Below are 12,835 nucleotides of genomic sequence, written 5' to 3'. Positions count from 1 at the left end.
TGTTTTTTTTTACACGTTTTTTTCACAGGGCGGAGCCCTCAGAAGCTCAGGGGTATTAATCATCAAAATTAACGTCGGATGAGCATAATTTTATACCTTATTTGTGACAGTGGCAGGACACAATTTGGTGTTGGGTCCAGGGGGCGGAGCCCCCAGAAGCTCAGGAGTTTTGTCCATTAAATTATTATTATTTTATACCTTATTTGTGACACAGGGGTCACGAATTGGCGTGGGGTCCAGGGGGTGGAGCACCCGGAAGCTCAGGGGTTTTGGGCAATAAATAACAGTCAGATGAGCATATTTTTATATCCATTTGTGACACTGGCAGGACACAAATTGGTGTTGGATCCAAGGGGCGGAGCCCCAAGAAGGTGAGAGGTTTTATACATCAAATTATCGTCAGATGAGCATATTTATATATCTATTTGTGACACTGGCAGAACACAAATTCTTCTTCCTCTTCCTCTTCTTTCTTTCCTTTTATCTTCTCTTTCCCTCTCCTTCTCCAACATAAGATGCAAGACGGATATAAATCGACTCACCTTCTTTCCAAGAACCGTACGGGCCTGGAATTTACTTTACCCCCCCCCCCCAGCATCTTTGCCTGCAACGCAGTCGAAACCTTCAAAGCCAGACTCTGGGAAGCCATCCAAGGGGGTAATAATCATAGTCCCTCCCCACAACTGCAATGTGATGGGACTTAATTCTAAAATGTTCTAGAAGCAACAAACACTCTCTCTCGAACGATAACGTTCTTATTGGTCTTCTTTATATCCCTCTTGAGGATCAGGACCAGGATCAGAACAGATTCTCTCTCTCTCTCTTATTTATTTTTTGGCGGGGGGGGGGGGGGGGGGGAGGGAGGAGGCAAGAGCCCTTCGCCCCTGTTTCCCTCTTTTCTTATTCTTTTTCCTCTTCTTTCTTTTCTTTTATATTTTCTTTCCTTTTCCCTTCACTCTCTCTCTCTCTTATTTATTTTGTTGGCGGGGGGGGGGGGGGGGGGAGGGGGGGCAAGAGCCCTTCGCCCTTCACCCGTTTCCCTCTTTCCTTCTTATTCCTCTTCTTTCTTTCCTTTTATATTTTTTTTCCCTCTCCCTTCTCTCTCTCTTATTTATTTTTGGCGCGGGGGGGGGGGGGGCAGGGCAAGAGCCCTTCGCCCCCGTTTCCCTCTTTTCTTCTTATTCTTCTTCCTCTTCTTTCTTTCCCTTCTCTCTCTCTCTCTCTCTCTCTCTTATTTACTTTTGGCGGGGGAGGCAAGAGCCCTTCGCCCCCGTTTAACTCTTTTCTTCTTCTTCTTCCTCTTCTTTCTTTCCTTTTATCTTCTCTTTCCCTCTCCTTCTCCAACATAAGATGCAAGACGGATATAAATCGACTCACCTTCTTTCCAAGAACCGTACGGGCCTGGAATTTACTTTACCCCCCCCCCCAGCATCTTTGCCTGCAACGCAGTCGAAACCTTCAAAGCCAGACTCTGGGAAGCCATCCAAGGGGGTAATAATCATAGTCCCTCCCCACAACTGCAATGTGATGGGACTTAATTCTAAAATGTTCTAGAAGCAACAAACACTCTCTCTCGAACGATAACGTTCTTATTGGTCTTCTTTATATCCCTCTTGAGGATCAGGACCAGGATCAGAACAGATTCTCTCTCTCTCTCTTATTTATTTTTTGGCGGGGGGGGGGGGGGGGGAGGGAGGAGGCAAGAGCCCTTCGCCCCTGTTTCCCTCTTTTCTTATTCTTTTTCCTCTTCTTTCTTTTCTTTTATATTTTCTTTCCTTTTCCCTTCACTCTCTCTCTCTCTTATTTATTTTGTTGGCGGGGGGGGGGGGGGGAGGGGGGGCAAGAGCCCTTCGCCCTTCACCCGTTTCCCTCTTTCCTTCTTATTCCTCTTCTTTCTTTCCTTTTATATTTTTTTTCCCTCTCCCTTCTCTCTCTCTTATTTATTTTTGGCGCGGGGGGGGGGGGGGCAGGGCAAGAGCCCTTCGCCCCCGTTTCCCTCTTTTCTTCTTATTCTTCTTCCTCTTCTTTCTTTCCCTTCTCTCTCTCTCTCTCTCTCTCTCTCTTATTTACTTTTGGCGGGGGAGGCAAGAGCCCTTCGCCCCCGTTTAACTCTTTTCTTCTTCTTCTTCCTCTTCTTTCTTTCCTTTTATCTTCTCTTTCCCTTTCCCTTCTCTCTCTCTCTTATTTATTTTGTTGGCAAGAGCCCTTCGCCCCCTTTCCCTCTTTTCTTATTCTTTTTCCTCTTCTTTCTTTCCTTTTAGATTTTCTTTCCCTCTCCCTTCTCTCTCTCTCTCTTTTTTGGCGGGAAGGGGGGGGGGGAGGTAAGAACCTTTCGCCCTTCCCCCGTATCCATCTTCCCTTCTTCTTCTTTCTTTCCTTTTATATTTTCTTTTCCTTTCCCTTCTCTCTCTCTCTCTCTCTCCTATTTATTTGTTGGCGGGGGGGGGGGGGGGGAGGAGGCAAGAGCCCTTCGCCCCCGTTTCCCTCTTTTCTTCTTATTCTTCTTTCTTTCCTTTTATATTCTCTTTCCCTTTCCCTTTCCCTTTTCTCTCTCTCTCTCTTATTTATTTTTTTTTGGTGGGGGGGGGGGGGGAGGGCAAGAGCCCTTCGCCCCCGTGTCCCTCTTTTCTTCTTTTCCTCTTCTTTCTTTCCTTTTATCTTCTCTTTCCCTTTCCCTTCTCTCTCTCTCTCTTATTTATTTTTTTGGCGGGGGGGGGGGGGGGGAAGGGAGGAGGCAAGAGCCTTTTGCCCTTCCCCCATTTCCCTCTTTCCTTCTTCTTCTTTCTTTCCTTTTATATTTTCTTTCCCTTTCCCTTTCCCTTCTCTCTATCTCTATCTCTCTCTCCTATTTATTTGTTGGCGGGGGGGGGGGGGAGGAGGCAAAAGCCCTTTGCCCACGTTTCCCTCTTTTCTTCTTCTTCCTCTTCTTTCTTTCCTTTTATCTTCTCTTTCCCTTTCCCTTTCCCTTCTCTCTCTCTCCTATTTATTTGTTGGCGGGGGGGGGGGGAGGAGGCAAAAGCCCTAATTTGCCCACGTTTCCCTCTTTTCTTCTTCTTCCTCTTCTTTCTTTCCTTTTATCTTCTCTTTCCCTTTCCCTTTCCCTTCTCTCTCTCTCTGATTTATTTTTTGGCAAGAGTCCTTCGCCCCCCCCCCGTTTCCCTCTTCTCTTCTTATTCTTCTTTCTTTCCTTTTATCTTCCCTTTCCCTCCTTCTCTTTGTCTCCCCCATCAACATAGTAATAACGAAAGAGACCACTCTGTAATCAAGACCATTCCATTTTATTTAATACATTTTCGATATACTTAAATTGGCAACTATTACCTTCTGTCCGAGATCCTCATTTTAAACGACTGATGCGAAAGACTAGTCGACGCACCCTTTCGAGAAAAGCCCCCCCGCTTTCATCGAAAGGGTGTGTTAAAACGGAACTCCGCTCTCAACGCACCCTTTCGAGAAAAGGCCCCCCTCTTTTATCGAATGGGTGCGTTGAGCACACCACACCGCGCCGCGCCGCACCGCACCCTTTCGATGAAAGCCGTCTGTGACCATGGTGAAAAATAAGTTAACTCACTCAGACTTAGTCTTAGCCCAGGTTAGCGCTAGCTAGGTCCTGGCCTCGATGTCGATGACAGGATGATGCAAAGTAGACTAGAGTAGACCTATCTCAGAGTCAGATTCAGTCACAAAGTCGGTAGTGAAGTCTCAGCTACACACTGTAGATCTATATCGAGCGACACTGACAGATACCTGGCGCGGTAGGTACATGTACAGCCTAGCTAGCTAACTAACTGACCCTAGGCCTGCAGCGCTGGCGTCATGAGCCCTGCTAATCCGTTGATTTTTGTTTCTCGCATATGCATAGCGCATGCATGCATATGAGTTATGATTACGGTACTATTTGATTACTTCCGTATTTCCCGCGACTCAAACTTCCGGAAGAAAGTATTATTCCATTTGTATAAAGAGATAAATCATAAAAACGTTTTTCATTTCCTAAAACTAAGAGCTTTGTTTTGTTTAAGTCTTACTAAATCAGGAATAATAATATAATTAATAAATACAATAAAATATTTATTAACTTAATTTTTGTTTAAAATTCATACACTTTGAATAATACAAATTATATTTTACCTATCTAAAATGGTATAATCCAAATTTCCTTCTTGAAAATGACCTTTCAACTTCATATCATTACGCATGCGCAGTTCTATTTTAATGTTTGATTCTGCTCAACCAACGTCGATGCCATGACATTTTGGATAACATAGTTACGAATTTACTGATTATTTTGTTTAATTCGGACTGAATCTTGTATCAAGATGAGTCACACGGCGGCAAATATGTTCCAAACTACTAGTTATGTGGAAGACTACTTGGATTGCATCGAATCCCTTCCAAATGATCTCCAAAGGAGCGTGTCTCAGATCCGCGAGATCGACAGTACATATCAGAGTAAGTGCTATTTGACACCAGCGGGATTGTAAGGCGCGCGTCCCCGGCCTGTCGGCTAGCAGATGCAAGGTATGCCGCTGCTTCGCTTTTTCTGCATGTCCATGCGACTGCGGTGCAACGGCCGTTTCAAGCAAATGGATGCTCCGCCATTAGAATCCATCTAAATTCCATAGATATACCTATTGAAAATGTAATGTATGTGATATCAGTTTGTAGATGAAGTTTGCAATGAAATTTTCTCTTATTCCTAGAAATTTGTACTGGATTTTAGGTAGGTAAGGCCTAGATCTAGCCTAGGCAAGACAAATCTTTCAAAATCCGACATCTGTCGCTTCGACATTTCCCATTAAAAGGCCATAGCCATACACAGACGGCGGCGCTTGTTCAGAAACCTATCCAAAATTTGACCTGTAACTCCGGCGTGGAGATACCTAGACCGAAAACTTCAGTCTCTCTAATCGTCGGTTGTTCCACTGAGACTACGTCTGGCTCCACTATTGGGGAATGTCCACAAATGTCAGTTTTATTAAAGAAATGACCCAAATCAGATGGTTATTTCTGTCTAGGAGTAGGAGATACCCTGCTAAAACATAACCAAAATGAAGTAAATATTAATCAAATGTACAAATAAATATCATGTGTTAAAAGTAGTTAGTCTATGTTTCTTACATGTACCTGTCTCGTGTCAATTTTCCTGTTATTTTTGGAGTAGATCTATTTGTCGGAAAAACGTTGATATTAATATTAGTAACCACTTTTTCACAGGTTTCTCGGCAAACCGCTGCACAATACAAGTGCTACCGATGGTGGGTTGCGCGCCTGTGTGAAGTTATCTACCGTAATGAGGATCTGAGACATTACCTGTGATAAAGTGGTTACTAATAATGTAATATCATATAATAAGTAAAATGCAGCTCTGTGGGGGGTCCAGACAACTTGCCACAAAGACAACCCGCCCCAAGACAACTCGCCACAATACCCTGGACATCTCGCCACAATACCCAGGGGCGGGTTCCTAGAAACCGTCATAAGTCTAACTTCTTGACTATCCTATTGAAACGTGTGTTATAGAATTAACACGCGGTTCAATGGGATAGTCAAGAAGTTAGACTTATGACGGTTTCTAGGAACCCGCCCCAGGACAATTCGCCACAGGCGAGTTGTCCAGGGTGGGGTGCCTTTTCGGACAACTCGCCACACTTTTTTCCCCTCATGATTTCTAGATCTAAAATTCCTCATCTTAGATGAAATTGTCATTTTATGTATTCATTATTATTTTATAAACACAGTCATGACAGGAAACATGAGAATAACAACTAATAATAACATAATATTGAGCATGAAATGCATATGTAATCATATTTAATGATAAAGCATACACTCTTTTCCTGCAAGATCGATGAAAATGTCAAAAAGAAACCAACGTTATTTTATTATTATTATTATAACTTATTATTATTATTAACATTAACAGGGTTAAGTCTGTATATTTTTCTTTTCTTTAACAAAAAGCACAAAATGTTTTCAGGTGCAACTTCATACTGCAGATGTCCGAGAGTCTTTCTCATCACTATCAGTGTCATTGTATACCCCCCCCCCCCCGAGGGGTAGGGGTACTCACATAGAAATAAACCAGATTTCAATTGTATTTCGCGGGTCAAATACCCACCCCTGCCCCCCCCCCCCCCATCAGTACGCCAGTGCTTCCAGTATCCTACCATTAAACAATTTCTGAGACAGAAAAAATGCAGCTGTTACAGACCTCTAGATCTAAATACCGAGAAGTTATCCCAATGATCTGGCGAACGTATATGCCTTCGGTTTGTCAAAAATATATTATTGCTGCAAGGGAAATCAGCTTTATTCTTTATTCTTTGTAATGACTTTTTATAAAAGCACGAAAATCATGAAAAATTACAATTTCATCTCAGATGAGGGATTTTACGTCTAGAAATCATGAGGGGAAAAAAATGTGGCGAGTTGTCCGAAAAGCACCCCACCCTGGACAACTCGCCTGTGGCGAGTTGTCCAGGGTATTGTGGCGGGTTGTCTTGGGGCGGGTTGTCTTTGTGGCGAGTTGTCTGGAATTCTTCTGTGGCTGTGCCTGCCATGGGTTATCAGTCGCTATTAGTATTAGTGCCAGATTATTTTCTTATTTTTTGTAGTGTTTGTGAAGAAAACATATTGGCAAGCTGAAATAAAAAATATATACAGACTCTTGGCCTGGTGCTGAAATTTGCATGATCACATTTAATTTTAAGGTGTTCATGAAGAAAAATGCCTACCGGTAGGCCCTCAGTTAGGGCCTTTTTTAAGTACAATTCAAACCTCAACTTCTGAAGAAAATGTTGTTAATGAAAGCAGGTCATTTTCAGAATGTCAGGATGGATTAGATAATTACATATTATAGTTTATCCCTACACTTTCAAACTACCAAAATGGGGTTTAGATACCATCCGAATGTTATTGAATGACTCTCCATTTTTTATTTTTTTATTTATTTATTTATATATTTTTTTTGTGGGGGAGAGGGGCTGGTGGTAGTAATCCATAAGTACTAATGATAACTTATTTGTACTTGTATAGGGAGAAACTGAACATTTTAATATATAGATCTACAATGGATCTAGAGTCAGGATGGATGATGGATCTAAATGTAATATAGAGGTTAAAAAACTTTTTTTTATGTTTGGAAACAAATTACATTCTTAGAGTCATCAAATCTCAGCTATCCACTAGGGGAGATTTTCTGAACGTGAATTCTCTTTAAAGTCTTCATTTGATTTCTTCTATAGGTGTTCTTAGAGAAATCAAGCAGCTCTACGAAACACTGACCACCAAGGATCTGGACAATCACAACAAACGACGCACTCTGATTCGCCTTCATCGCTGTCTCATCCAAAGCCAGGAGCTCGGAGATGAGAAGCTCCAGTTTGCATCCCAGATATCAGAGATTGTGGAGAACCGGCTCCGTCAGATGAACATGAACCGCACCCACCTAGAGATCACGGAGAAGCCAGAGCATCCTCCCGACCCCCCTTCCAAGACAAAGAAGGCTGTGCCAGTTGTCGTGGAGCCTGAAGCGCCGGCGGAGAAAGCAAGCAAGCGTCTGAGGCGGAGCCGCAACAGCGACGTGGTGAAGGAGAAAGACAACCACAGGGTGCCGCAGCAGAACGACAACCCCAAGGCCAAGAAGAAGAAGCGCAACAAGACCAAGGAGCGAGACATCTTGCCTATAGATCCCCCCATCGATCCCAACGAACCAACATACTGTCTATGCCAGCAAGTCTCTTACGGAGATATGGTCGGATGTGACAATAAAGACTGCCCTTATGAATGGTTCCATTTTGGATGTGTAGGACTCTCGACGAAACCCAAGGGCAAGTGGTATTGTCCAAAGTGCTTACCAGAGGTCAAGAAAAAATGATCTCCATAGACTCATTTTTAGAGCTTATTTTTGTTTTCAAACATTTTATTTAATGTTGGCATCTTGTACCACATGCTACAAAACCTGTAAATATTGTATATAATCTGCATTGTATAGAGACATGAACAAGGAGCATACTCTTGGCAACTATTTGTAACGTGAATTATGGAGTGCAAAAATTATTCCCCCACAAGAGATATTACCATAAAATAGAATGAATTAAACAATTGGCTAAACATGAACAAACATTTGAACAGTTAGTCTACATATTTTTTTCTAGTTATATTAAAGGGGAAGTCTACCCTCATATTATGTTGGATTTGATAGGAGCAGAAAAGTAAGAGAAACTGGTCAGTAAAAGTTGGAGCACAAACAGATCAAATCAATCAAATACAAATTGGCAATTATGTGGCATATCTTGCAAGCTCCCCTCCCAATTGAAACAAATCTATTCCGTCACCAATAACTAAGAAATTGAAAGTTGATGACGTGTTCTGTACAGGGCACATTGGAGAGGAACTCCCGAGATACAACACAGTGTTGCCGATTTATGTTACACTGATGAAATTAGTGTCGTGGTCGAGTGGATATGTCACCAGACTGTTGATCACAAGATCCGCTGTTTGAGTGCCGCCGCGGCAGCAAAGTCCTTTGGCAAGACATTAATCTACATTTGCCACACTCGCCCCAGGTGAGGTAAATGGGTACCTGGCAGGAATTAATTCCCTGAAATGCTCGAGAGCCGTAATGGAAGCCTTGCTAAAGGCTAAAGCCGGGGTAATAATTTCCAATAATTTCCAAAGCTCTTTGGAAGCGCATATTATTATTTTCATGATATCGTCAAAAATATATGTAATTTTCCAATTTTTAATCAGATATTTTTCACACTTTCTCCAAGTTCTTTTTCTCAATCTGCTTTTATTGAAACAAAATCATTATCAGGATGGACTTCCCCTGTTAAGGCTTTTGCATTTATTTATTCATCGTGAATAATTGTAGACACTTTCAACTTAAGCATACATGTACCAACCATGTTGTTATTCATCCATTTATATGGTGTGTGAAGATACAAGTTAGGCAATGGCTTTGCCACCAATTTTTTAGTAGAGGTTTCTATTATCTTTCAAGAAGACACACCGAAACACCACTTTTCTTTTTATCACTAATGAAAGCTTATAAAATAGGCAGGATATTATTATAAAATCTTACTAACACATAAACAACAGACTTGGACCACACCTCCTTCCTTAAATAAATCTTTATTTGATTGTTTCTTTTAATTATTTATTAAGTTTGACCTAAAATTTTATGTTGATGGCTGTCACGTATTTCCGTTTTCATCCTAAAAGCAGAAAACCAGAAGAGGCTATTGAAGGTTAAAAGTCATAACGGTAAAGATCTCATTTTTTGGTGCAAATTTGTATTCTCTACAACTCCATTCACTTTATAGTTTGTAATCAAACAAAATACATGTACACATGTATTGTCATTTCTCATTTTGTATGGAGAAAAAATTCATATTTTATTGGAGGTGCTGTTCATGTAATCAAATGGAAAACCATAAGCAGAAAATCATCTGTATTATTATAATTATTATAATTGTTACTATTCTTACTAGTATTATTGTTATCATTATTATTATTCATTTCTTTATTTCAATTCAATTTCCATTCATTTTTTTTCTTCTAATTTTTCATTTCAAGTTTTCACTTATGTAGAAATTTATAATTTGAAATAGCGATTTTGCATAAATGATAGTATTTTTTAATGCCCATGGATGAAGATAGTTTTTTTGTAAAAAAAAAATAAATAAATAAACTTTGTGAGTTTAAAATTTACATACACTGCAATTCTCCTGGCATTTTTTTAATTTAACGAAAGTGTAATAACTGTTCCTGAGGTATTAAGACAAAGCATTATGAATTCTTTAATTCAGCATAATAATAAAAAATGTACCAAAAATATCATTATTCCAAAATAGTAATAATGATAATGATAAAAATGATAGTAATGCTAATAATAATATTAATAAAATAATAATAATAATGATAGTATGATAATAATGTAAACATTTGCTGAAAACATGAAATCATGTACATGTATTTGCGAACACAAGCAAAGTGTCCATCACATATTACACCTGTGTATGTATGTTGCAGATGCTTTCAAATACTCGTCTACCAGTGTGGAATAAAGAGTTGAGAGAGTTGTCTTTTAATACAAATATAAAGATAAAATGATCTTTAGTACGAATTGATAATCTCTGATGCATTATGATCATTGAAAATGTGTCAGCTAGAGGGAACCATAGGACCCTAGAAAACAATGTGAGAATTATGTGTCATGCAATTTATAGATAATAATAGTAATGTTTATGCATGTTGGAATATCTTCTTCAGAAAACATCTTATACATGTTTGCAGATGTTTCACTCATGAGATTTTTCTTTCTATTTTGTTACCATTGATGTTCTGAAGAGATATATTTCAATATGGAGTCTAATGACTTGTTGAAAAACTATTTTAATGAAGCTGAATGTCCAGGGTTTAAAGATAAAGACCGGTTCTGGTCATGCGATTGCATTGTGAAGGAAACGTTGTGGAATCGATCAGAAAAAGTTGATCATCTAGCATATAAGTATTGGTGTGTACTGCAAGGTTCTGGAATCATCAAAATGATAAGAAATTTGGCCCAGTCTTCGTAAAGTTTCAAGCACTGTACACAAAAAGATGTATATGGGACTACGCACACGTGCGCGACACGTGCGTTTATCTCTCACAGTCCAATAGATAAACTAATTTACCAAATATATCAATTAGTAGGCGGTTTCCCGGCAAATTTTTTATCATCATGTATTAGTCAAAACATATTCTTTCACATGATTGGTAATAAAGAGCTTCCATTTTTTTAAAAATTGGGGCGTTTCCAATACTGGTCTTTACCTTTGAATTAAATTGACAAACAGGGCAGCACAGACCATCAAGAAAACCACTCTAGGGCCCATTCAATATCCCATAGCCTGTATTACTTCAAGATGTGATTGTAAGGATCACAACTGATTATGTGATGCGCTCCTGAAATCAGCCTGGAGAGGAATACGGGAAAGACATTTTTAACACAAAAGAAAAAAAATCAGTTACTGAAAATCTCATTATTTAAAAGAAAGCTGGTACAAAAATTATACATGTGAATTGAAATATTATGATTACACTCTTGCCCATACATTTGGAATAAATTTTGATTTCATGAAACTATTGTGACAATATTTATATTTTGATATACAGGTGTAGATAAGGTTTATCTCTGTTCAGATCTTTATTTAATTTCTAGGACTTGTTAGATTGATCGAAAAAGTTCTGAATAGATATGAAGTTAATCAAGAATAAACAATATTGTCATAATTATTTCATGAAAATAAGTAAGAAAAAATATTCCAACGTTATAGGCAACAGTAAGTCATACATGTAGGTATGTACAATGTTGTAAGTGCTTTTTTATAATTAGCGAAAATCAATGAGATTGTAGAGATACAGCAACCTACCGAGATTCAGTTTCGACTGTTTTTCCCTTCTTTTTCTCACAAGTTCCATTATTCCATAGAGGCTATACAATGTTTTCTTTTTTTAATTACCATGTCCTGTTTTTTATTGTTACCATATGGTCTCAGTAACACAGATGTAGCTTGACCAAAACCATTTCTCAGGACTACACTAAACCTTATGGATGTCGTAAACGAGTGTCCCACTCCAGAAATCATAAAGTGATATGTTGATATCGAGTATGACAATAAATACAACGTATATGTTCATGTAAACATTACTGGTTTCATTCTATTCATGACATTACATCTTTATCTCATTTGTGTAGGTTACCGCCGTAACTAGTTATGTGAATAAACATCTTTTAGTCGGCCAGTTAAATCGGATGATAATCGGGCAAATGAAAGACTTTATTAAAGGAGAAGTCCGACTGGAATTAAGTCGGTGTTTTGAAGCAGAATAATGAGACGAACAGGTCAGTGATATTTTGAGCGAAACCCCATTAAAAATTAGAAAGTTATGAATTTGTGTAGATGGGTTCAATCAAAAGAAAAATTGCATCTCTGTGACATATCTTGCGAGCTCTTTTCATTTTTTAAGGTCAATGAGTTGATAGCGAGTGAGTGAGAGAGAGAAATAAGAGAGTGAGATGGAGAGGATGAGAGAGAGAATAGTATTGGGGGAAGGGGAACATCTTGCCTCCATAAGGAAGGAAAGAAGAAAAAACATGTACCCATTGCATGAAGAGGCACTCCCCCCTCCAAATTTTTCAGGAAATATTTAGGGGAGGGGGGGGGGGGGTCGAACCCCCCCCCCCTCCTCAGACAAAAAAATAAATTAAAAATGTGCTCTTAAAAAAAAAGAGGAGTGTTTTGATCTCTAAAAAAAAAAAAAAAAAAGCACTTTCATTATGGAATTTTTTTTATTTATTCACCAATATACACTAGATAAAATGTAAAACTAAATGTTTGATCCTCTTGTTGTCAATGAAGATGACGTTATTCTAAAATACATTCTTAATATAAGTAAAATACTCTCGCGGTACCCCGGTTTAAAAACGTCCTAGACGGTCAAACTTTAAGAGGGCAGATTCACTAGGCTTGGAGGGGATATATCCCTTGCCTCTTTTGCATTTTAAGTAAACATACACAAACACACAAACATACTCTCTGTCTCTTTCCCCGTATGTCTTCAATCTTTCACTCCTATCTCCATTTCATTTTTTCTCTGCTGTAAACTACATCAAGGGCGCAGATTGGATCATCCCACAGCCTTTTTCGATACTCGTTTAATGCACCTCTTATAACAGATTTCATTTGAGACCGTAGTTGTTTCCACGTAACTGATTCATATTATATTGTTATCTTTGAAGAGTGTTTTCGAACGATCTATTCCTTTACACATCTAACGTTCTCTT

The 12,835-nt window shown here is 39.2% G+C and overlaps 2 protein-coding genes across 4 annotated transcripts in view; one reads left to right on the top strand and one right to left on the bottom strand.

Annotated features, from left to right (window-relative positions):
* LOC587249 (ATP-dependent DNA helicase DDX11) overlaps window positions 1-3,919 on the bottom strand; it is a 34,715-nt gene extending 30,796 nt beyond the window's left edge. The window contains exon 1 of one of the 3 annotated variants that reach the window (XM_030981124.1): window positions 3,572-3,919. The gene's annotated coding sequence lies outside the window, so the exon portion shown is untranslated. The remainder of the gene's footprint in view (window positions 1-3,571) is intronic. The other 2 variants (XM_030981122.1, XM_030981123.1) reach the window with 2 other exon arrangements.
* Window positions 3,920-4,198: 279 nt separating this feature from the next.
* Window positions 4,199-9,542, top strand: LOC587288 (inhibitor of growth protein 1). The gene is made up of 2 exons (XM_787025.4): window positions 4,199-4,452; window positions 7,248-9,542. Exons 1-2 carry the CDS (start codon window positions 4,320-4,322, stop codon window positions 7,877-7,879), a joined length of 765 nt encoding a protein of 254 aa, XP_792118.1. The 5' UTR covers window positions 4,199-4,319; the 3' UTR covers window positions 7,880-9,542.
* The last annotated feature ends 3,293 nt before the right edge of the window (window positions 9,543-12,835 follow it).

The sequence above is a fragment of the Strongylocentrotus purpuratus genome, unplaced genomic scaffold (assembly GCF_000002235.5).
Source record: "Strongylocentrotus purpuratus isolate Spur 01 unplaced genomic scaffold, Spur_5.0 spur5_scaffold_11, whole genome shotgun sequence".
NCBI classification, from domain to species: domain Eukaryota; kingdom Metazoa; phylum Echinodermata; class Echinoidea; order Camarodonta; family Strongylocentrotidae; genus Strongylocentrotus; species Strongylocentrotus purpuratus.
This window is presented reverse-complemented; position numbering and strand designations above follow the sequence as displayed.